This window comes from Gouania willdenowi, chromosome 24 (assembly GCF_900634775.1).
Source record: "Gouania willdenowi chromosome 24, fGouWil2.1, whole genome shotgun sequence".
Lineage (NCBI taxonomy): Eukaryota > Metazoa > Chordata > Actinopteri > Blenniiformes > Gobiesocidae > Gouania > Gouania willdenowi.
The window spans coordinates 8,950,995-8,976,238 of NC_041066.1; the positions used below are offsets into that span (position 1 = coordinate 8,950,995).

General features: G+C 37.8%; 2 protein-coding genes across 7 annotated transcripts; one reads left to right on the forward strand and one right to left on the reverse strand.

Moving 5' to 3' along the window:
• The first annotated feature begins 1,429 nt into the window (after positions 1-1,429).
• On the forward strand, positions 1,430-16,478 carry capn3b (calpain 3b). Of its 6 annotated transcripts, XM_028439253.1 has the most exons (23): positions 1,430-1,741; positions 8,573-8,642; positions 8,973-9,091; positions 9,289-9,422; positions 9,829-9,997; positions 10,071-10,154; positions 10,247-10,338; positions 10,559-10,636; positions 10,753-10,913; positions 11,006-11,175; positions 11,273-11,284; positions 11,401-11,609; positions 11,693-11,729; positions 12,628-12,657; positions 12,770-12,856; positions 13,309-13,386; positions 13,538-13,595; positions 13,676-13,740; positions 13,921-13,989; positions 14,058-14,136; positions 15,743-15,859; positions 15,927-15,985; positions 16,334-16,478. In XM_028439253.1, the coding sequence occupies exons 1-23, from the start codon at positions 1,430-1,432 to the stop codon at positions 16,358-16,360; spliced, it is 2,316 nt and encodes a 771-aa protein (XP_028295054.1). In that variant the 3' UTR covers positions 16,361-16,478. The 6 variants fall into 6 exon arrangements, with proteins under 6 accessions (XP_028295054.1, XP_028295055.1, XP_028295056.1 ...); XM_028439254.1 differs by lacking the exons at positions 1,430-1,741; positions 8,573-8,642 and having other exon boundaries at positions 9,021-9,091; positions 9,234-9,422; XM_028439255.1 differs by lacking the exons at positions 1,430-1,741; positions 8,573-8,642; positions 8,973-9,091; ... (2 more) ...; positions 10,071-10,154; positions 10,247-10,338 and having other exon boundaries at positions 10,368-10,646.
• Positions 16,479-18,578: 2,100 nt separating this feature from the next.
• LOC114457450 (uncharacterized) lies at positions 18,579-23,347 on the reverse strand. Its single transcript, XM_028439261.1, has 7 exons — positions 23,112-23,347; positions 22,943-23,004; positions 20,779-20,965; positions 20,638-20,692; positions 20,367-20,487; positions 20,236-20,285; positions 18,579-18,740 (listed from the first exon to the last, which is right to left on the reverse strand). Exons 1-7 carry the CDS (start codon positions 23,205-23,207, stop codon positions 18,673-18,675), a joined length of 639 nt encoding a protein of 212 aa, XP_028295062.1. The 5' UTR covers positions 23,208-23,347; the 3' UTR covers positions 18,579-18,672.
• Positions 23,348-25,244: the final 1,897 nt, after the last annotated feature.

Below are 25,244 nucleotides of genomic sequence, written 5' to 3' on the forward strand. Positions count from 1 at the left end.
AAGCAGACAGACTAGTAAAAGTTCATTTATTTCTTATGATTTGTAGAGTTGGAGAGATGGAGGAAAACAGGAGCGCAGGTTGTACATTGTGACATATGGAGGTAGATTTGTGTCTTTATAATTCAATCACAAAAGCATTTTCAATCAAAAGAAAATTAAAAACACCTTTTCAATGAAGGTAAACAAGTGTTCAAATGCAACTTTTTGGGTTTCAAATACGCGATTGCATCCAACACTTTTTTTAAAAATTTAAAATGTGTGTTTGTTTTGAATTGAAGTGACGTTTTTTGTTGGTTTTTTTGACTGAAAACATTTTTTTGATTCAAGCAATCAAACAAATTTTGATCAAAGAAAAAGGCGTTGATGTATAGGATTTTTTAACGAAATTAATGAAGTCAATCTACCTCCACAAGTTACAACCATTAAAAAAAATGCATTTTTTTATTAAAAACTCCTAATTATGAGATACAATGGCATAACTACAACATATGTCATATATTATCTGATTACTTTTTATTTCATATATATAAGTAAAAAGTCCTAATTATGTAAAACCAAAGTCATGATTATTGAAGAGAATTCTCCATTTGGCGCTCAGACACATCAGTTTCTATTTTTAATACCAGGGCCTCTTTTCACTTCGAATGCCTTCAATGTGGCCTTTGCGCAGCAGTGTGAATTTGTATGCATTGTGTTCAATAATTCATATAGCCACATCCAAAGTACTCCGGTATATCTTTGTCATCTATCTTAGCAGCAGACACCTAGTCAAGCATCTGCTGCCACTTGTGTGTTAAAATATCTAATGGTTATGACTTCTATATAATCCTAGTTTTTATTTTCCCAGTAACGTAAACAGGCGTCCATGTATAAGCGTCCAAAATCAAATGAAGATGGAATATCACTACACACAAACTCAGATTGTATATCAGATCAGCTCAAAAGTATTGGGACATTACACTACCTGGTTGAGTTCAGAAGTTCAAGTAAGAAAGAATAATAGAGTAATGCAGAGGATCATAAAATTGCACCGAGTTTACCTGATTTAAATGTGAATTTATTTGCTGGAGTTATTTATAAAGCATCTTATTTTGGAAGTCGTGCACAAATATTGTGTTTTTCTAGAAATTTCCAGCACTATGACTGGGGGAAGTTTTTTAGTTAGGGTATCTCTTGAGAAGTCTCCTCCCCTCCTTTAAATGCTCCTATATTTAGAGCCTGGAACACAAGTGCAAACTGGTGTGAGAGTTTGGTTGGTGACTGTCCACGAGCAGCGGCTGTGTTTTCCCTGCAAGTAGAGGAACTAATAGAGACCTGTAGTGTCACAGAGGATACAGGAAACACTAAAGGGTTTTGCAACACCATATTTGCTAAGAAAGAAACGCACGGTTGCTTTTTGAAACTGTCGGACGGCGCAACGGCTGACAAAATGGGGGATGAGAAAAGTCGAGTGGTCGTGGATGAAGAAACAAATGTGAAGGTGCTTTTTGAAAGTGAAGCATCCTCTCTGCCGGACGTCAAAACTGATTATCCTCCAGTTGGGACCAACTCAATCTACTCTGCAATCCTCAGCAGAAACGAGGCTGTAAAAGATGCCCGGCGACTCAAGACTTTTTTGGAGCTAAGAGATAAATATGTGAAGAAGAAGGTTACATTTGAAGACCCTCTGTTCCCAGCAGATGACACCTCACTGTTCTACAGTCACAAGCCTTCAATGAAGTTCGAGTGGAAGCGTCCGTCAGTGAGTATCACACTCCAACAAGTTCATTTTGTTTTATTTCTTCAAATACAGTATGGTAAGTTTGAATTAATTCAGACAAACTTTTTTCAGAGAATTTACTTTGAAATTGACTTTGATCTTCTGACAAGCTTCGACAGACAACTGTCAGTCTTCCTCCGAGGCATCTACTGATCGCTTGATATGTGCTTTTGAGTTCTTTCCAGGTGTGGCCAACTTGAGAGTTCTGTCAGGCTGGCCACGCCTCCTGTCGCCAGATGAGAGTCCAGGGCTGCGTCCGAATAGTGTTTAAATGGCGGCCGTGATAAAGAGTGTCTGAGTGCTGAATAAGGAAAAGAGGCTCAATACTTCCTTTTTTACCTCCTTTAGCCTAGGAAACACTGCATCCTTTACCAAAGGAGACGAGATAATGCTGACCCACAATTCCTTGCGGCGACAACATTTAAAGGGGAACACACACCTGGGCACTCACGGAAACTCACGATGACCGTACCAATGCAATAATCTAAAACCTATATCTTATTATATGTAAGACATATCAGATTATAACTGATGTAAAACAGACACTATTTTATTCAACATAATTCATACAGTAATTCTGAGTGGAGGGTGAGTGTGAGCAACCATTCTCAATGTGACGTTCTGTTAGTTTTACTTTTGCTCCTCATAGCCTGGTCGCCTCTTTTCCTTTGATTTACATTCAAACCTTATGATTTTTGAGTTTATATCAGCGGAAAGTGTCATAAATGTGCTTTTAGTTGTTCATTTTTGGAAATTTGTTGTTTTTTTACCACGGCAGACGTCTCTAACCTTCGCGGCCGTCAGATTATTACGTCACCTAGTGGAAGTGCGTCTGATTGTCAAAACAAACGTGATGGCCTTCTCCTACTCCTCTCCTAACACCTTTCCTTAACCCCGTGATGTCGTCCATGAAGTTATGGAAAAGTGGATAAGAAAGGAGATAGGAGGGACTATTCGGATGCAGCCCAGGTGTGGGAGAGTAAAGCTCCACTTCCTGATCTCGATGGATTCTTTGATCCAGCGTTTGTGTTTGTTTCCTCTTGTCCCAATTATTTTTGCGTTGTCCCAATCCATGACATGATTTAGTGTTCTGCAGTGGGCTAATATTGCAGACTTCAGATTTTCCTGTACGTAATATATGAAATTCCATGCATGTCATGCCAATGCACATATATAAGAGAAACAGGAAGAATGTTTAATACAAGGAAAAACTAACATCGCAGGGAGTGTGGAAAAGAGACAGCAGGACGACTCACAAGGATGAGGAAAGAAAAGGCACAACGGGAAAATCTCAAGTGTGCGTTGTCAGACCACTGCCGAACACCAAATCACGTCAGTTGGCAGTCGAAACATGTCAGGGAATCAAAGTAAATTTCCTGAAAAAGTTGTCTGAATAAACGAAACCCTAGCGGAGTATCAGACCTCTGTCATCAAAAGCTCCAACTACAATGTACAAGTTTAGAAAAGCTCCTGCTCAAGATCCTCTTGTATTTCAACACTTCCTCCACAGCACATGAGTGGAGTGTCAAGTTGTTGTGGCTCAGTGGTTGTTGTTGGATAGCTCTGCGTTATCACCTTCTACCATCACGGACAGCTGACACTTACACAGTGCAACTCGCTCTGCCACAAACATTGTGGCAACTCAGCAAAGGCCATAAAGTTTTAAACACATAAGATGTACGGCACTTCAGATCTCCGAAATGGTTTGGTATAGTTTTCCAACACCATTAAAAGAACATAGTTCCCACTTGTTGCCCCTAAAGGCTAAAATTAAAAGAACGTTTAGCAGAAATCACTGGGAATGAGGAGACAAACCAGGGCCAGGCCAACTTTAGATATGAACACAGACAGAGGAGAAAGCCTCACCAAACACTAATGGAGAAAAAAATAATATAATTTAACATCAGAGTAATATTAAAGCATAATAATAAGGGGAGATACACTTTAATGATCAGGTGCTGTGGCTTGTTGAAAATGATAAGATATGAGTTGGTCTAAATCTAGAGACAGGAACACTCAGAGAGCACAAGCCTCCACCAAGCACCAAATATCATATTTTCCAGATATTGGCAGTGATCTGGGTTAGTGATCCTGATCATAGTATAATGACCATTCACACTTAAAGGGCTTGAAAAATTTTTTATATTCAATTAAAAAACAATACAGTAGGTCCAAATATATGGACATTTCCCCTATTTATTTATTCTTTTATTTATTTTAATCGCGATGAAATGTGCAATGTGGAGTTGATCCAGATTAAACTCAAGATTGGAATTTTTTGAATGATCAATTATGATAAGATAAGATAAGAATTCCTTTCAATTTTGCCAATGATGTTTCGATTTTTTAAATCACTACACTGATCCGATGCCATCCAAAAATGAATAGAATCTTTCATCGTGTAAGGTCTATCTTTGGTTAATCAATGGTCAAAATCTGTTCAGTACTTTTCACGCAATCCGGCTAACAGACAAAAAAAAAACAACAACTAACAAAAAAACTTACAGTCTAGTGGTGTAGAAGAGGGAATAACTTACCAGGAAACAAGAAATTGGACTTTGAAAATGGCAGTGAGCGCACACTGCCTGCTTTCCAGCTGAACAAGGAAAATACCTTAAATCGGGATAAATCTATACTATCATGACAATCATCAGATGCCGTTAACCTAAAACCGTAAAACCACTTAAAGTAATCAGTCTGTCACAGTTTGTCAAAAATGTCGATGTCCACAAGCGTGAGTTTAAAGTGTTTTTATTGCATCGTCAGCTTCTAAAACATCTCCAGTAAAGTTAACATATAACATATCTTTCAGTTGAGCTGTCTTTGTATTTAACATAATGAAACAATAATAACAATCTGAAACTGTATGCCCAATATAAACACATATATTTGTCGTCTACAACATTAGAATGTTACTTTTTCTAGCGATGCTAGCCAGTGCTGTATGCAACATAAATATAAAAATATTCTATAGTGTCATTATGTACACCCAGGGCAACATGTCCGCTGCTTTGAGAGCCATTGCTCTGTAAAATTAGGCTTCCAGGTTTGTAATAGAGTTCATTACTGTTGTGCTAGCCTATCGAAAAAGTTATTTACAGTTATTTACTCCAATCTTGTACAATTTGCACCCATGCTTCTCATGTGCATCACTTAAAGGGCTTCAGGTTTGCTGATGCTCTGATCACATGGTTTCACTGTAGTTCAATTCCCTACACTTGCCCATTCTTCTAAGTTATTTAAAACAAATTTTTAAAAACAAAACGTTCAATTGTTGTATATCATGTATAACAAATTTGGAATTCATGGTTGTGCATGGACGCAAACTGTGTGAACAATGCACAACTTTACTTATACAACATCACTGTTTATACTAAATAAGCAAACCTACATCACACGATCACCTGCACACAAACAACATATATAAATGTGTGTGTGTGTGTGTGTGTGTGTTTGGACATGTATACACAAGTTATACACTATTACACACATGTACATGCTTAAATGTATCTGCATGTTTTCCATGACCCAGGAGGAGTACTGAGACTGATGGCTTATAAAATCACTATAGTGTTTCCTCTCATATTTTATGGCTAAATATGGGTGAGTCTCAAGGTATTTTTAGAAAATTAGTCAATTTATATGCACTCCAGTCATCTAAATAAAAAACCATACTTAAGAATCCTTTATTTTTTATATGTTTGCAGTGTCAGTCTTGTGTGATACAGAATCTATAGGCTTGATTACAGCCTGACTACAGATGATGAATGTCGTGAGATATTCATCTGACATTAGTGATACGTGAATCCCTCATTGGGAGGTCAGCAGCAGAGCGTGCTTTAAATTCAGAACATGAGCCTGTGTTTTCACAGAGCTGGCTGTGATCAGTGGAGGAATAATTGAAACCAATCCCCATGTTTTCAGGGTACACGCCATTCAATTACCCAATATGTTAAAATGAAATATTTGACAAATATAGCTAAAGACAGTGCATCAAATTTAACAATAAAACCTCAACTCACCACATAAGCATTTAAAACATAAAAAAAAAAACAAAAAAAAAAAAAAACAATGAAGTGATTTTGCTCTGAATGTCAAATGAATTTCTGTGAATGCAACCATGTCGGAAATGAACTGAATAAATAAAAATAAAAAAACATCATACATTATTAAGTTCTACAGCTCTATATTGAAATCAAAATACAACTTAACAGCTTCACTTACCTTCAAAACATGTATAATATGTTAGCCTCATTGTAGCATTTAGCATTTAAGTGATTTTCTGATTATTAAACATATTCTGGCAAAAGGGTTAAAGTATTAGCCTAATTAGCCATTGAAAGATATTGTATGTATCTGTAAAGAAAAGACAAAAGTAGATTATAGCACGACTATGACAATAGTTAGTTACAGTACAGATTCACTGTCTCCTCAATACAATAAATACAAAAAGCAGAGTGAAAATAACTTAACTCATTGTAAGTGTCCATTATATGATGAGTTGGTTTTCCACATTGACCAGCATTACCACAGACACACAGGGTCATGACCAGCTGACCTTTGAACAGCTGCTTCCTCATCAGAATGTAATGAACATGAGGGCTGGGTTTGTGCTCCAGTGATGTGAACAGGCACAGATACTTCTGCAATTCAATATTAGAGTCATGTGTCACGGCAAATTTGCGGTTGACCTCATTTGGAGACATAATTTATTGCTCTGGTTGAATGATGGAGTCCAGGCGAGGCATTGATGATTTTATAAAAAAGGTTTATTATAAAACTAAATAAAAAGGAGTACAAAGATGGACAAAATTAGTGACCGCCCCCGGCGGACGTCCGATGACAGAGTGGCACAGTTCTAACTCATCACGTATATTCCCCCTCAGTCCCCCTCCCTCCTCCCCCCAGGAGATAAAGAGGACAGGGTGGAGGTGAAAGAAGAGGGTGAAAAGAGACAGTTTCTTCTTTAGGTCAAAACAACCAGTTCTCTGGTATCTCCTGATTGTCGTGAGTGTTGGAGGTGTGTGCGTGTATGGTGTTTGTGTGTATGAATGGATGTGTATTGGGTGTGTATGTGTGACTATGTGAGTGTGTGTAGGCATGTGAGTGTGTCATGCCTCTGTGTCTGAGGGATAAGATGTGTTTTGGGAAGCTGACCTCGAGAAGAGAGCAGAAAACATGAGACAGCAGAAATGAAAAGTCTCAACTTAAAGCCTTAAAAAGAATAAGGTCTATGAGTAAATATGTTAATAAACATAACTAACAATTTTGCCCTGACACATGCTTACATGCAGTCAATTACGAGTGTTGACAAATTCTACATTTTTTAATTAAAAAAAATAAAATATCTTCTTTGGATTAGCTGTGTGGTGGTGCATCGGTTAGTGTTGCTGCCTCTCAGTGCAGAGATTAAAAGATTAAATCCTGCAGATGTTGGCAATATGACTCCAATTTCTCAGGTGACTTCTTATATTTGATCACACCTACAATGAGGTGAAACAAGATTGAAAACCTACATTTGTCAAACTTAGGTTCAAAGCAATATTTCAACGTCCTTCCATAAAATAGTTTAGAATACCTGATGTAGGACAAAAACCTAGAGTTTCACTCCTGTTTTAAAGCAATCTGAAAACATCTTTTCCCGTATTTGTGATACACTTAACGCAGAATTGTATTCAGCAAAGTCATTATTCCAAATATCTTAAAGCAGAACTAAGTAACATGCGCTTAAGGTTCCCCCAAAGGTATCTGTTACTGTTGTAAAAACTGTGCACCCCCGCCACCTGCCCCACCCCACAGCTACATGCACACCTTTGCTCTCCCAATACAGTAGCAACCGATCACTGAAAAATCCTAATGCAACAGTGACACTAAGAGTGCTTTCACACATATAGTCCCATGTGACCATGTGAACAGCATGAGAAAGAAAGACAAGTAAAATAAATGAATGATGTGGGAGTAATACAGAAGGGAGTGATGTGTTTGTTTGTGTGCTGACAAAGTGGCTCTGAAAATGGATGGATGGATGGATATGTGTGTGTGCTGCCTGATGGAGCGCAACGACAGTGTGTGTGGTTGCTGCTGCTGAGCTGTCACTGCATGGAGATGCTCCATTCCTCGGACAAAGGTCTTCTCTGCCTTTTTTTTGCTGGCTCCGCCCTGATATAAGTTAGAGAAAACTGAATTTGTAGACAACCGTGTGCAGCCAAGAGGCTGGTCATTGTTAAGGATTCAAGTTGGACCCCAAAGCGGAGACGGAGACAGGAAAGCTTTAAGAATTTATTTTACAAAAAAAACGAAGTGGCTGAGGTGACGGAGGCTGGCTGGGAACGGACGGACCCAGGAACGCAGTGAGGCACAGAAGATATCCTGAGCACAGGAGGAAACAGGTAAGTATCAAAAATCCTTAGTGTTCAAACAAAACAACTCTAACAGTACCGAGCGTGACGGAATTTTCTGGCAGCGTGGAGAGGACTGAACAGAGCTTTTGTATCAGGCTCATCAACAAGGATCAGGTGTGCCTCATTGCTGCAGGTCTCAGCCACGCCCCCGTCACCCAACAGCCCTGCAGAGAAACAAAAAAACAAGGGGGAAGGGACACAGAACAAACCCTAACAGGTCATAATCCAGCATTGGTTTGTATTGGGTTGAAGTACGTCTTGCCACTGGGTTGGAGGCAGGAAAGACCCCCCAAGCAACCCATAAACACTTGTATTACCCTCACAGGGACTATAAGAATGATTTATTAAGGTGAAAAAGTTACTTAGTTCTGCTTTAATACTCAGAAACCCCATGTTTGTGTGTCTGTTCTAGGAAATTTGTAAAAATCCACAGTTCATCATCGATGGAGCCGGCAGGACTGACATCTGTCAAGGAGAACTAGGTAATATTAGAAACAACAAAACCTTTCCGTGGAAGATGTTCAGTTTATGAAATGCTTGGATAAAGTTATTTTGCAATCAATTTTAGTTAAATCGTCACACTTCAAAAAAATCAACTTTCAGGATAAAAACATTAACTTTCTGTCTAATATATTACACTAACACTCTTAACAAGAGCCCTGATAGAGAAACAATCTCAGTTCAGCTATTGGCCTTGATGTCAAAAATGGAATCCTTATTCTTCCAGTTTCTTGCATTAAAGTGTGACAGCAGTTAATATATGAGGGGTTGACTTGATAATTCTTTTTAACTGGGATATCTACTGCTGTCAGGTGACTGCTGGCTGCTTGCCGCCATCGCCTGCCTGACGCTAAATGAGAAGCTGCTGTACAGAGTGGTTCCACAAGACCAGAGCTTCACAGAAAACTATGCAGGAATCTTCCACTTCCAGGTTTTAAACAGGCATTTGATTCATTTTGTTCAATGGTATACTCATCTATCTTCTGATTTGCATTCTGTTGTAAATGCATGTATTTACTGTTCATACTCTACATTTATCATGACAATGCATCTTTATCAACTTTACAAATTAGTTGATAAAGTTGATAAAGTTTAAAAACAGTTTGCGTTGCTTCCCTCTTTCCTCAGTTCTGGCGTTATGGAGAATGGATTGATGTGATCGTAGATGACCGCATTCCCACCTGCAACAACCAGCTGGTTTTCACCAAATCCTTCAGGCAGAATGAATTCTGGAGCGCGTTATTGGAAAAGGCCTTTGCAAAGTCAGCAAGAGCGATTAATGTCCCCGTTTCAGATATTTGATTATCATATGACCTTTTTATGAGAAACCTCCCAACCAAATCACTACTTAGAAGAAGAAAACTGTGAAAATTGCACAATTCCTAAAAACATTTCCAACATATAGGAAATTTGTGAGGGTCTGAAAAGCTTCCATATTAAAAATAATGGGCCAGGTTTTGAAAATCATTGGACTGTAGAAAATCTACAAACTAGTTCTGAAAAATCATCCTCATAATCAAACCTACTCATACTGAACAGTCAATTAAGACCAAAAGGACTGCCCTTAATACTGTGTTCAGGTGTGATCAAAGGATAATCTAAACTTGTAGTAAAGCAAACCTCAATCACTGGAGTTACACTGATCACAATGACTGATCCCTCTCTCAGGTTGCATGGGTCCTACGAGGCACTAAAAGGTGGCAACACCTTAGAAGCTATGGAGGACTTCACAGGTGGAGTGACAGAGTTCTTCGAGCTCACTGAAGCACCTGAAGACCTCTACAAAATCATGAAGAAAGCGCTAGCCAGAGGCTCATTGATGGGCTGCTCCATAGATGTAGGTGATGCTGAACGAAGTCCTAAATCTACCAAAAAGCAAGATTTTCTCTAACATGTGCTGTGTTCATCAGGTTTTCTCTGCCAGTGAGATGGAGTCCAGGACTGAACTGGGCCTGGTCAGAGGCCATGCCTACTCCATCATAGGCCTGGAGGAGGTGTAGTAAGACACCCAGTTAGATTTGTTAGGGTTGCAGGTTTGGATCGGACTGGTTCCAGTAATGCAGACAAAGGCTTATTTTTCTTGCAGTGCGATGAAGTTTCAAAGGACACCAAAGTTCAGCTGATTCAGTTGCGCAATCCCTGGGGTTGGGTCCTGTGGAAGGGACCCTGGAGTGCAAAGTAAGACGTAAACTGAAGGAAGAAAAAAATATTTACAAATTTGTCCCGTGCAAATATTGTTCTATGCAAAACCTGCAGCTAATTTGAATGATTTTATTTCTGCATTTGTTGAAATTATAAAAGGTACAACAGAAATTAAAACTAAGCTATGTCCAACATTGTTTTTTTTTGTTGCCATTATATTCTTTGCATGTACTGTATGTTGCTAAATGTGGCACAGCTCAAAGGAGTGGGAAAGCATTTCCATTGCGGACAAGGAGAATCTAAAAAAACTGACTGTAGAGGCGAGCGAGTTCTGGTAAGTACAGGTAACATTTTTTGCCAATAATTTATCCACAATGTGCATTTTACACCTAAATGTATTTTAAAATGACTCAAGTACCGCAGATTTTCCTCATACTTTTTCTGCTTCAGGATGTCCTTTGAGGATTTCAAGAAGTATTTCACCAAGCTGGAGATGTGCAACCTGACGCCTGACACACTACAGGGTGATGAAAGACACAGCTGGACCGTGTCGGTCCATGAGGGTCGCTGGGTCAGAGGCAGCTCGGCGGGCGGCTGCAGAAACTTTCCAGGTTGAATTTTTTTATATCACAGTAACAGTGCAAGACATATATTGTGCTAATTAAATATTACCAGAGTCTAATGTACCATTTGCATCTTCTAGAAACTTTTTGGACAAACCCTCAGTATCGGCTGCAGCTGTATGAGGAGGATGACGAACCAGAGGGAGGACAGGTGGGCTGCACTGTAGTTGTGGCCTTGATGCAAAAAGGAAGAAGGATGCAGCGTCGTCAGGGGGCCAAATTCCTCACAGTTGGGTTTTCCATCTATGAGGTATTTATTGATAATATAGGGAAGTTTTCCCTGAATCTATCTAGCATTGATCTATACCCAGAAGCTGGTTTGACATTTTGCTTTTGTGTATTTGCAGGTGCCAAAAGAGGTAGGATCTATTTGAAGGAAGTATTGATAAAGCCTGAATGCATTAAATAAGGTAGTAACCCTCAGTGTTTGTTGGTTAGACTTTTAAAACAAGCATCACTGCTCTTTTTCCATCAGATGCAAGAACAAAATCAACATTTGCAGAAAGACTTCTTCCTCTACACAGCTTCAAAGGCAAAATGCAAAACCTACATCAACCTGCGAGAGGTGACAGAGCGTTTCCGTCTGCCTCCAGGAGAGTACGTCATCATTCCTACAACATTTGAACCTCATCAAGAGGGCGAGTTCATCCTCAGGGTCTTCTCAGAGAATCAAAACATATCAGAGTAAGGCACTGAGCGTTTTTTGGGAACTGATCAAATTCACTTTATACACAAAAAGTTTGTAACGTGTCTGTTGGATTTCACAGGGAAGCTGAGGGCACTATTGAATCCAACGTAAACCAGGTTTGTAACATGTTGACAGAACCAGTAGTGGTACAAAACCAACAAACTAACTATCCCCAGACAACCTGACTAACCAACTTACAAACAAACCAGTCCACCGATCAAGCTAATCAACTTACCTGACCAAATCTTAACTGATTGATCTACCTGCCAACTAAACATTCAACCAACCAACCAACCCATTGTCTAAACCAATTAAGCGACCAAATAATCACGTGTTCAACCAACCAAAACAATTATAACCGATTAAATGACCGACCATTTTAGCAAATGATTGACCAGCCTTGACCAATCAACAGACCGCCCCACCGACCGACCATCCAACCAAGCTACCCATTGTCCAAACCAATTAACCAACCAACTAAATTATCATATGTTCATCAAACCAACAAAAAGGTCAGACAATCAAATAACCAACTAAATAAATGACAAACCATTTTACCAAATCAGCAATCAACCATGACTAATTAACAGACAAACTCACCGACCGACCTACCAACCACAGCTTTCCAAGCAACCGACCAACCAACTAACCCATTGTCCAAACCATATAATCAACCATAACAAATAATGTGTATCAAACCAACCAACCAAATAATGTACCGACACACTGAACGACCAACTAAATAACCAACCAATTAAATGACAGATCATTTTACCAAATCAGTTACCAACCTTGGCCAATCAACCAACCACCTGGCTAACCAACCGACTGATCAACTAATCAGCTAACCGATTAACCATACAAATATTAACACAAAAGTCAAGTAAATAAATTGAACAGAATTATAGAGACACAATCAACTGGCAACACACTTTAATAACCTTTTTGGATGATCACTTTTCTTCTGTCTAATCCCCCCCACCACTTTGTATTTTTTGCCCTGTTGGACATCAGCAAGACAAGAAGAAGAAGAAGAAGGAAAAGGTAAAACTAAATATAGTTTGTGCTTAAGTCATACATATTAAAAAAAGCATAAGATTAACTATAAATATTTATTTATGTTCTGTCGTTCTCTTAAAACCCTTCCATTTGCCAGCCTATTGTATTTGTGTCAGACCGAGCAAAGGCCAACAAAGAAATCCAGCATGATGGCATTCTGGGGGAAAAGAAAAAGAAACCAAGGGTAGGAACCTGTATCTGATAACAGCACAAAACATTAAAGTGGCTATCCAAGCACCTCAATGACCTGTGCCCTTTAGCTCATCATAACTCCGGAGGTGGAGTGCTGTGAAATGAAAGCCTGATGCCTGTCAAATAGCATAGCTGGGAAATAAGGGAATCAATATTGAAGCCAAGTGACGTCCAAGTGCACCTGTTTTCCTCTCAGGCCAAATGAAATGCAGTTTGAAACCAAATATACAAGCCATGGCATGTTGCGATGGCAGTGCCCAAGGCAAAGAGAAACCACATGAGTGGAGATTGGCATCCCAACATCAAATATTACAACACATTAACGGGAACTTTCTGCTTAGCTCTGACCTCTTTATGACTACTGTAATTACTGAACTTGCTGGAAAGGTCTTTGTTTCTGATTGTGAATATCTTATTTGTAAAAATGTTTTTTTTTTTGTTCAGCGAAAACTGTTGGAACCCGAAGAAGAGACCGAGGAAGAAAAACAATTCAGAGTTATCTACCAAAAGATTTCCGGTGAGGTAAGTAAGCAGGATGACATTTAACGATGACAGAAAGACATGAAGGCCAAAAACATTACAGAGCTGTTACTAAATGTGATTATGCCAGATCTTTGTTATGAGTTAATCATAATAACGAAGAAAATAATCCAGGCCTTGTTTTTCTATTCAGGACATGCAGATCTGTGCCAACGAACTCAAAATGGTCATGAAAAACGTTCTCGCCAAACGTGAGTATTAACATGAAGTATTCATAGTATTTTTTCCTATCCTCAATGCAATGTGACATTCAACAGTTTTTTGTTTACAGACAGTGAAATAAAGTCTGATGGATTCAGTCTGGAAACTTGTCGGAGTATGATTGCTTTGATGGACGTATCCTTCAAATAAAAACCCAGCAGATTTGACCGGCTAGCCTGGGAGTTTGTCCTTGGTTGTCAGGCAGGGCAAGGAAAACTAAAATATAGGACGTAAACAACAAAAGACAGACTAAAAGAAAAGTTTTCCAAACTATCATCTTGGTGAGTACATTTTCCATGATTGAACCATTTATAGACGGATGGAACAGGGAAACTGAATCTGGAGGAGTTCAAACACTTGTGGAGAAAGATCAAAGAATGGCAGGTAGGAATCATGAACTTTCTCTGACATTTAACAAGTTTTAATAACTGTCAATCTCCTTTTGTTTGAAGGCGATCTTTAAACGATACGATAAGGACAATTCCTGCTCCATTAGTAGTTTTGAGATGAGGAACGCTGTGAATGATGCAGGTAAGCGTTGCAGGAAAACTACACTGAACAAAAATATAAACGCAACACTTTTGTTTTTGCGCCCATTTTTCATGAGCTGAACTCAAAGATCTAAAACATTTTCTACATACACAAAAGACCTATTTCTCACAAATACTGTTCATGAATCTGTCTATATCTGTTAGTGAGCACTTCTCCTTTGCAGAGACAATTCATCCCACCTCACAGGTGTGGCATATCAAGATGCTGATTAGACAGCATGATTATTGCCTTAGGCTGGCCACAATAAAAGGCCACTCTAAAAATATTCAGTTTCATCACACACCACAATGCCGCAGATGTCGCAAGTTCTGAGGGAGCGTGCAATTGGCATGCTGACTACAGGAATGTCCACCACAGCTGCTGCTCGTTAATTAAATGTTCATTTCTCTATCATAAACCATCTCCAAAGGAATTTCAGAGAATTTGGCAGTACATCCAACTGGCCTCACAACCGCAGACCACGTTTAACCACACCAGCCCAAGACCTCCACATTCCAGCATGTTCACCTCCATGATCGTCTGAGACCAACCACCCAGACAGCTGCTGCAACAATTGGTTTGCATAACCAAAGAAATTCTGCACAATCTGTCAGAAACCGTCTCAGGGAAGCTCATCTGCATGCTTGTTGTCCTCATCGGGGTCTCGACCTGACTCTAGTTAGTCGTCGTAACCGACTTGCGTCTGGCACGTTGGAGAGATGTTCTCTTCATGGATGAATTTTGGTTTTCACGGTTCAGGGCAGATGACAGCGTGTGTGGAGTCATGTGGGTGAGCAGTTTGCTGATGTCAACGTTGTGGATGGAGTGGCCCATGGTGGAGGTGGGGTTATGGTATGGACAGGCATATGTTTTGGACAACAAACACAGCTGCATTTTAATGATGGCATTTTGAATGCACAGAGATACCGTGACAAGATCCTGAGGCCCATTGTTACATGTTGCAGCATGATAATGCACGGCCCCATGTTTCAAGGATCTGTACAAAATTCCTGGAAGCTGAAAACATCCCAGTTCTTGAATGGCCAGCATACTTACCGGACATGTCACCCATTGAGCATGTTTGGGATGCTCTGGATTGACGTATGCGACAGCGTGTTCCAGTTCCTGCCAATATCTGGCATTGAAGAGGAGTGGACCAACATTCTACAGGCCACAATCAACAACCTGATCAACTCTATCTGAAGGACATGTGTTGCACTGCGTGAGGCGAATGGTGGTCACACCAGATACTGACTGGTTTTCTTATCTTTTATTGTTGCCACCCTGAGGCACACCTGCAATAGCCATGCTGTCTAATCAGCATCTTGATATGCCACACCTGTGAGGTGGCATGGAATATCTCTGCAAAGGAAAAGTGTTCATTAACAAAGATTTCGACAGATTTGAGAGAAATATGTATTTTGTGTATATAGAAAATGTTTTAGATCTTCGAGTTCAGGTCATGAAAAATGGGAGCAAAAACAAAAGTGTTGCATTTATAATTTTGTTCAGTGTATATTTTCATGCTTGTACCAATGGTGTAATGGACTAACCATTCAGCCCAATGTGAACTTACCGTAATGATATAAACATATTCCTCCACCAGGGTTTCAGCTCAAGAAACAGTTATATGACATAATAGCGTTGCGATACGCTGATGAAAACCTCAACATCGACTTTGACAGTTACATCTGCTGCTTTGTGAGGCTGGAGGGAATGTTCAGTAAGTACACACTAAGTTGTTTTTAATTTATTTCCATTTGTGCTGAAGGATTGTCTGTTGATTGCAGGAGCTTTCAATGCCTTTGACAAAGATGGAGATGGAATAATCAAGCTCAATGTTCTCGAGGTAAACCACAAACTTATTACATTACTTTTGACCTAATCAGTTATGTACAGTAGGTTTGTACGAGTTGAAACATTTCAACCATTTATATACTGTATAGTCTCCCAGACAAAAGAAATTCTTCAGTGGATTAAGTTCATACGTTAATCTCTCCAATGGTGCACTCAGAACAATACCCTCCAAATCTAGCTTTTCACAATAAGAGCACCAGACAGTAGATACACTTGGAAACAACTGTTAATTTTAACTTAGGTTTTACATCAAAGCCTTGAAAAAATGTTTTCTCTTTTTTTAATTTCTTTGGTTAAAAAGTATCGGGCTCACTCTTTTCCCCTTCTCCTTTATTTCTAGTGGCTGCAGCTGACCATGTACTCGTAGTGTCCTGTCCTTCATTCATTATGTAACACATTTTTCACACCATCACAACTACTTTGTCAACTTCAGTCTTTGTCCTGCTTTTTTTGTGAACTTCCTAATAAAATAGAAATTATCTTTACAGTTTTTTTCTTGTGAAAATAGCTATATTTACTTAAGTATTTTACTTAACAGGCTAACAGTGAATTATAAAATCATTATAAAAGTAGAAATTGCTGTTTGAACTATAACAGGTAGTGAAAACCATGATCCATTTACCTGACAACCACTGGTTTAATGATTGTTAAAACAAAAAATAATAAAATGATGTTGATGAATGTTTTCAAAATAAAATGAAGGTAAACACTATATTACAGTTGTCTTTTATTGCTGTATACATTAGGAGTATGAAAGAAAATACAAATAAATTAAACCATTTAAATCATTAAAAACACATAGGAATTGGACATGATGATGAAGAATAATAATCCAGAGAGAGTGCTGTCATAACCTTTTCAAAAGTAGCATTTTTTTGTGTGTGTCATAATGGTGACAATTGTTGCTGCTGTTCTAGAAATTTAAAGGAATAGTTCGTTTTTCCATACTGAGATATGTTCTTCCCTGAGCTTAGACGAGTTGATTTGTACCTGTCTGGTCTTTTTGCGTGCGCTCAGCCATGCAAAAAGACCAAAGATGTTATTAGCATTTAGCTTTTCCTAGCATACTCCTATGGTAGCAAACGGGGTTGAAATTAGAAGGGACCAAGCTCTTTCACGTTTTCCTTATTTAAATACAGTTACAAGTTACACGATCCAAGTATAGTGACACAAAATTAAACATGTAGATATTCTAAGCGGATAAAAAAGGGGTACTATATTGTGAGCCATAGGCGCAGAGAATTCTTTAGGAGTGAAGATATTCACACTATCGTGTAACTACTAACGTAACTGTATTTAAAAAGGGAAAACGTGGAAGAGCTTGGTCCCTTCTAATTTCACCCCCGTTTGGAGCTATAGGAATATACTGGGAGAGGCTACATTCTAACAACATCTTTGGTCTTTTTGCGTGACTGAGCGCACGCACAAACAAGACAGGTACACATCAACTCATCTCAGCTCAGGTAAGAACATCTCAGTATCTCAGCATTCCATATAATACCAACGGTAAATGTGTGAGTCAGGATCACAAAATTAAAACATTGGCGCTTTAAAGGTTCATTCAGTTCTGTGTTTTCAATGCAGATAAATAAAGAGGTGTCCAGAATCAAGTGTGTAGTTATTCGTGCAAATAAAACGTATGCATATGGAGAAGTTTGTCAGCACACTGGTCAGTAACTGTATCCCATGAAGTTCTGGGGAAACCAGGGTTTGACCAGACTTTTAAAGCAACACATCAAAGATAGTTGTCAGCAGGAGGCCGGACATAATGCGATACATTGACCAATAGCCAACAGATGCCAGGGCCTAATGTAATTCAGGATGTGTCGGATGGCTAGCAACATTATGGCAAAACACTGCTTGAGATGTCTTAATCTGTGTATTTATCTGTGCAATACCATAATTCACTTAATAATTTAATTCATTAAATTATATGGTATTCTAAGTATGTATGTACTATTATTATTATAATAAGAATTATAATTAAAAAAAAATATATATATATATATTTTTTTTTTCATTTTGAGCTTTGGATGACATCGTTTAATCATTTAATTTAAGCATTTATAATCTACTTTCGGTTTGTTTAGTCTAATTTAGAGATTTACTTTCATTTAAAATTGAAATAGTTGTGTAAAAATTGTTCAATGAAAAGCATTTCTGTATTTACAAGCATAATTATTTTTCTTCATAGAAGTTTTTTTGAGTCTGTTTTTTGTCTCCATGGTAGGCGTCATTGAGGCATAAAACTGATTCTCCAATGTGTCTCAAGTAGGTCTCACTCTCTGGTCTCATCGGTTGCTCCTAAGGCATTTTAGGAGAAACAAAATAAGCCATAGAAACAGTTTCTCTCTCATGTCTCATGTATGTCTCAATTATGTCTCAAACTCTGATCTCATCTGTTGCTCCTAAAACGCTTTAGGAGCAACAGATGAGAATCACATTTTTGTCTTCAAAAGTTTAAGAATAGACTTGTTTGAGCAGTAAAAATTTCCTCTGGGAAGGGCTTGAGTCACACAGGTTGCACTGAGTTGATGTGTTACAACACTTAGTGGTACATACTGCTTGTTAATTACATCCCCTTATTATAGATATAGTCTTTATAGTGTGAAGTACATGTTTTTATTCAAACATCCTCTCTGGCTGTGTGTCTTGAGGTTCCTTCAAACGTCCATCCTGTCAAACACTGCTGTCGTTTTCAGGACAAGAATCCGGTTTGGTTTCCCTTAGGTCAGTGCATAGATTTTCTGTTCAGAAAACAAAAAACAAGTTATTTGATTTTTCATTTAAAATTCAAAAAATAGGATTTAAATTCAAGGCATTTTTCTTAATCAGGGTCGAGAATGGTTAAACATTTTTTTTTAAACCAGCTGATTTTAATTTACTGCTTCTAAAAACAAAAAGGGAATATTTGAAGACAGAAACATAAAAAAGCAATTTTTTTACATCGTGTGGCCAAAAATTGCTGCTTTAAAAGTAAGAGCGTGTTTGAGGACGGTGCTTTGTACTTTGAAAACGGCAACTTGAAAAAACGGGCTTGGCAAAAATTCATTTAATAATAATACTAATTAATATTATAATTCTCATCACTCCTTGTCAAAGTTCTTCCCCCAACACAATAATGAATGCAAGAGCGCCATCTACTCGCCTCCAGTACAAGAACAGGTGCTAGTGCTGGAGGCACTACGCCGTCCCCCATTTGAGCCCATGGCACAAGGAATGCTTCAGTGGGTTACCCTTAAAGGTACAGTCCGTGACTCTCAGATCCCTCTCTCCCTGCTGTACTCTTGCCCTGTTTCCAAACTTTCCCTCCCTCAGAGGAGCTAACAAGCTAGCGATAGCCCAATAGCAACATCACAGTAATATAACATGCTCTGTTAAAAGCAAATTACTGCAGTGCTTCTCTCTCTCAATGTGCACACACCTCAGTAGAAGCAGCAACAACACAGTGTCACTTAAAGGAGCTCACACGGAGGTTGCTGCGCACACACGAACAGCACAAAGCACATGCACTATAGAGTTCTAGTGTAACAATTACAAATCAAATATAATGTAAATCAAGCAGCAGTAAAATAGAAAAGCAAAAAAGTTGCTAATTCCATCTTCTACTCCTCCACTGTAAACAAAAAAGATGGCGCTACAGCCCTGGGAAAGGGGCGGGGCCTGTGAGCAACAGCTGTCAGACAGTCCATCAAACAAAACCCTGGCTCTGATAGGTTCTTTTTGCTCGATCGCGGTGCATTCTAGCAATCTGCCTAAGGATGCGGGACGGACTCAATGAGCCTGTTTTTTTTCACACAAACTACTAGTTTGATGTAAAGTTGTCCTTACATAGTGACAGCTTTAGCAAATATGACAAAAAGTCACTTTTATACGAGTTGCAGACTGCACCTTTAAGACTGCATGCCGTCTGGCCATTTCCTCTGCAAAGCGTTTCAGTGAGCTGCACGCACTGTCAATTAGCGACACACGTCTGAGCTTCCAGAATGACCCAAATGATTTTGTTTGCGTTTCCCAAAATTTTAATTGCATTTCAACTTCAAGTTTGTGGGCGGGGCTTCTTCCGGACCATGTTAGAAGTCTTTTTACTTCAGGAAACACAAAAAATTATTCCGAAAACACAACCAAAACTTCTGGAAACGTAAACAAAATGTATAGTTTCATGAGAACTGATTTTTGATGTTTGAAGCTCTGAGTCCTCACTGTGAGCAGCACGTTACAAACAGAGGCAGCGTCACTCACCTGGAGGAGTGACGTCACCCATCACTGGCTCATCTGGAGGTTCAATTTTGCTGAGAAGTCAAACGACAAACAGTAAGTCACATGTTGAACATAAACCAGTCCTGTGCGTGTGCGGTTCAGGTCTAACTTACATGGGTTTGAAACACTGTTGAACAGTCTGACAGCCAACAGAGACGAACGCTACGCTCTCTGTGTCCTGAGGTGGCGCTGGTTGCACAGTTAGCGCTCCTAGCTCAGGCTTGTCCTCGCCGTCTGAAACACAGAGATGAGCATATTTTTATGGAGAGAAATGTGTCATTTTTATGCAATCAAACAAAAAATGAAATTGAAATTAAAACAAATATTTTCAAACACAACTATCATTACTACAATGTTTTTAAATGATGAATAATAAGAACATACGAGTGTTTTGAGTCCTTATTTTGGTAGCAGGCGTCACGTCAGTAATACCATCAGCCTGCGAGAGAAATTTAGATTCAATTAATGCATCACACCCAAAAAAAACAACGTTTCAGCAAATTCTTAATATTTTTTAGCACTTACCACGTCTCTCTTTCTCTTGCTGGAACAATGTCTGTCTCTGAATTCTTCGCTCCCATCCTCACAGTTTGTTTCCTTCTTTGAGACAGGAGTGCAGTTGCTTTCCAAAAACGTATCTTCCGAGTCCTCTGAACTGATTTTTTTCGGAACCAGTGAGATGTGTCGAGAATATTTTCTTAAATACATGGCCCTGATGTCACAGTTTGTGGAAAAACATCAAAACACAGACGTAAGAAACTATAGCCAACATACACAGTGAAATACTTTTTTATGCAGCTCGCAGAGGATTGCCACCTTCCAGAAAAGATTGTGTTCACAGGCCTGTGAACACAATCCTCAAAAATGTTGAAGAGTGTTTCCCAAATGTTATTGCCCTATGTACCCCTTAGCTCATGTTATCCATTATTTATTTGTGTCTACAGGCTTGTCTAAACTCTTTCCTGTGTCTCGTCCGACATTAACCTTGAATTCAGGCCTTTTTATTCATTTATTTCTGATGTTTTGCTCATTTTAGAATTTTAATTTCACCTTTTGGTGCATTTTTAAGAGTTGTGCCACAAGTTATTATTGATGGATGATAAAAAAAAGTCTGTGCGCATGTTTAAAAAGAAGAAAAAAATGTTAAAAAATAAACTTTCATGTTTCTGTGTACCTCCTGAAAGGTGTTCAAAGTACTCCTAGGGGTTTAAGAACCACTATAATATACTGTACATAAATCTCTACAAACATTTTTAACCCATACCTGTCAAGTTATGGATTTGAAAATAAGAGAAATTTTCTGGCGCCCACTACCAGCCGTCCCACCCGCCCAACCAAGCTCCAGTATCCCTTATATTTTAAGATAGATGTACAAGAAATCTATAATACCCACTTGTCAACCACTTACTAAATACAATTATGTGATCAGAATCTGGTAGGTCGACCTTTATTAACATTGAAATGCTGTGAACATTCCTACTAGGGCTGGTGATATGGACCAAAACTCATATCTCAATATATTTTCTCAAAATGGTGATATACGATATAAATCTAGATAATTTTATTAAATAAAGTCTGACCAGAAAGACAATTCTGGGTTAAATTTGCTGATGCAAAATGCCACACATGGATATTTATTAACAAACAGCTGCACAATATGTGCATTCAATAATCCATCTAACTGAGCTTTACATGTTGTTCTGAGAAGTAAAAGCAGCGACTCCTAAAACTAGTATTTGATACATAATAACCTATAATATATGCATACATATATATATATATGAAATAGTCTCTAAATTGAGTCTCTAAATTACCCATAGGAGTGAATGAGAGAGTGAGTGGTTGTCTGTCTATGTCGCCCTGCGATGGACTGGCGCCCTGTCCAGGGTGTACCCCCGCCCAGCGCCCAATGAGAGCCGGAAAATTGGCACCGGCAGACCCCCGCGACCCTGATAAACAGGAATTAGTGGGTTTGAAGATGGATGTATGGATGGATATATGAAATATAATAGTTTTCTATATCGCCAAAATAGAAAACTCGTTACATCTTAAATCTTGATATATATCGCCCAGCCCTAATTCCTAAATTATAAAACAGCCTAAATAAAAACATAAATGTGTATATGAAGCATGTGTTTATTTAATATACTTACAGTTTATATACAAGTCAACACGTTGCATATTTATTGTTAATTTAACATTGCTTGTCTTTATGTTAGACATTAACATTTAATTTTCATGATATATTTTCTTATAATTTTTCATGCTGACTCATGTGGTTCTCTGGTATTCACTAATGACTTATTAGACACATTTATTACAGACTTTACATTCTTTAACACTTTATAAAGCAGTGTATATTTGTGGAGCTTGTGATTGGCTGATTTTTCACGGTGACTTACGTGGTTCCTTCCGCTGTGGTAGACGTTAAAATCTCAGTTATTAATCTAACAGAACGCGTAACTGTGTCATATCCTGATGGTCTTTATGAAGGTAAACTCTCTGTCACATTTTACAACGTATCTAAGTAGATCGATGTTGCTGGCCGTGGCATTTCCTGCGTTTTATTTTGCTCATTATACAAGACGCACCATTTAATGGGCAAATAAGGAACGACTCCGTATTTTAAGGGACGAGTGGCAACCATCATCTGATCCCTGTTTAATGTCAATAAACCAGTTATATTCACCTGTCCACAACTGTCTGCTTCCCTTTGTGGTGCTTTATGTCATGCACGTGCTGCTGTTCTTCCTGTAGATAAAAGCATTTTATCAATATACAGCAAAAGGTAAAAATCTATTGATTTTTTTTTTTTTTTAAATTGCAACTATTTTTTTAATGACATACGTGGTACTTACATGTTTAGGGTACAGAGGGCGGGACACCTTGGGTTTGGGGGGGTTCATGATCAACCTGGGGCAAAGTGGAACATTCTGGATTGTGTGGCTTTTCATTTTGGACTATTTATTTACTAGCGAATGTGACAGAATGCGACAATATCGCAGAGGTTAATGTAAATAGGTAAAAACTTGAGATATGTGGCTTTAAAACACAGTGAACTGAAACACGTCTAGCAACGTCCCGTAATTCGAACAAGTCGTGACACCTTTCAAGTCCTGCGTCATAGGAGGCAGAGTTCTACGCCTGAGTAAAAATAGAACATTATGAACTAGTGACGTGTCGATGAAACGATGCGACACATTATCCAAGCTGTATTGATACTGTATTGATACTGTATTACTTCGGCTAAACACTGACACCTGCTGGATCTTATACATTATTGCAGGCAACCTACTTGATTTAAATGGCATACTGATGCAGAAACCTAGTATAAAAAGTAATACAATTTAAGCTATTGTATTTCATATTGTGTTGTTTTATATTTTAAATAAAACATATTTGATATTTTAAAATATACAGTTAATAAGGTGAATAAATAAAGCAAATACACTTTTCTGGATGGCAACATATACAGTTTGTTGAAGGACCTGAAATAGTTCCCTGGACAGTCCTTAATAATAAAATAAAATAAAATAAAATAAAATAAAATAAAATAAAATAAAATAAAATAAAATAAAATAAAATAAAAGAACTGCTCGATACAAGGCTTGCTTCATGGAAGCAAGCCTCTCTGAATAATAATGTAAAAAAAAAAAATGCAATAATTGTGAATAATGCACTTACAATTAATGTGAATTAATTGTGAATGCACTAATTCACATAAATTAATTAATTAATATTCATTGATGGGAATTAGTCCCTTTGCAACTATCAGGGAGTTGCAAAATGTGTGTTTATTGTAGGTGCAGGTCCTCAGGCTGATGACATGCACGGTAATGTCTCATCATCTAGGGCGTTTTTATTAATATATTTATATAATTTATTAATATGACAGTTCTAAAGAAGAAATGCAGCGTTTAACCTACAGAATATAAAATGAATAACTGAAACTCAGAGTCACTTTGAAATTTATTTTATTTTTTATTTATTTATTTATTCAGTTTATTCAGGCTTGTATTCTGAGTGATCAAGTTGAAACAAATTCATTTGAAACCAGGAAATTAGGACTAATACCTGATTTACTGATATAAGGTCAAAATGGTCCCAAACAGCAGCAGTAACTTTTCCTTTGTGTTCAGGCTCCATAGCGATGTTAACAATGGTTGCAATTCATGATACACCAAAATCTGTAATATACCTATTGTCAGAAATCAAATATTTGGGAATTTACCTTACTAAAGAACAAAAACATTATCAGTCCCTAAATGTAGAAAATAAATTAAAATATTATAAAGACAGAATAAATGTGTGGCTCCAAAGAGACCTCTCAATACTCTGCCTTATTTACTTGTCCATGGTGGATTGTTTATCTTTATCACTATGTATTTATCCAGCCTATTCAAATGCCAAAACACAAAAATGAAATTCTGACAAAAATGTGACTGATAAAATAAGAACAATGTATCAAAAAAAAAAAAAAAAAAAAAAAAAATAGAAGAAACACAATTTCCAAAGAACAAATAATTACTTAAATTGCTTTTTAATACTGAAGATATTGCATCCACATTTTGTGATATTAACATTAGAACTACAGTCCATGCAGATTTTTTTTTTTTTTTTTTTTTGCCACAGTATTTAAAATTGGATCAAACATAAAATTCCATTATTTCCAACATTATCTAGAGATGATCTTGCAAAATTAAAATGAGGTTCTCTGTTGTAACATAATTTTATGTTTAGCCAAAATCTTTATCCACAAAAGTAGAGCACTAAAATCATTCCCCAAATGTATTGTTTAACTTGTATATTAATTTTTAAAAAAAACTCTAAAAGATGTAAAAGCACAAATTATTATTATTATTATTATTATTATTATTATTATTATTATTATTATTATTATTATTTGTCTCTCCTTTTTGTTCTGAATGAACAATTGATTGATGTTTGCTTATTGTTGTTTCACGTATGATGTGATTTTTTTCAGATATGTT

Excerpts from the sequence above, each read along its gene's own strand:
- capn3b (XM_028439253.1), top strand. The coding sequence starts at position 1,430 with ATGGGGGATGAGAAAAGTCGAGTGGTCGTGGATGAAGAAACAAATGTG. Across the intron at positions 9,092-9,288 it reads CAGGAATCTTCCACTTCCAG|TTCTGGCGTTATGGAGAATG; the intron begins GTTTTAAACAGG and ends CTCTTTCCTCAG. Across the intron at positions 13,387-13,537 it reads ACCAAAAGATTTCCGGTGAG|GACATGCAGATCTGTGCCAA; the intron begins GTAAGTAAGCAG and ends TTTTCTATTCAG.
- LOC114457450 (XM_028439261.1), bottom strand. The coding sequence starts at position 23,207 with ATGAAAAGCCACACAATCCAGAATGTTCCACTTTGCCCCAGGTTGATC. Across the intron at positions 20,966-22,942 it reads AAGCAGACAGTTGTGGACAG|GGCCATGTATTTAAGAAAAT; the intron begins GTGAATATAACT and ends CTGTGACATCAG. Across the intron at positions 18,741-20,235 it reads GGGTGACGTCACTCCTCCAG|AAAATCTATGCACTGACCTA; the intron begins GTGAGTGACGCT and ends TTTTCTGAACAG.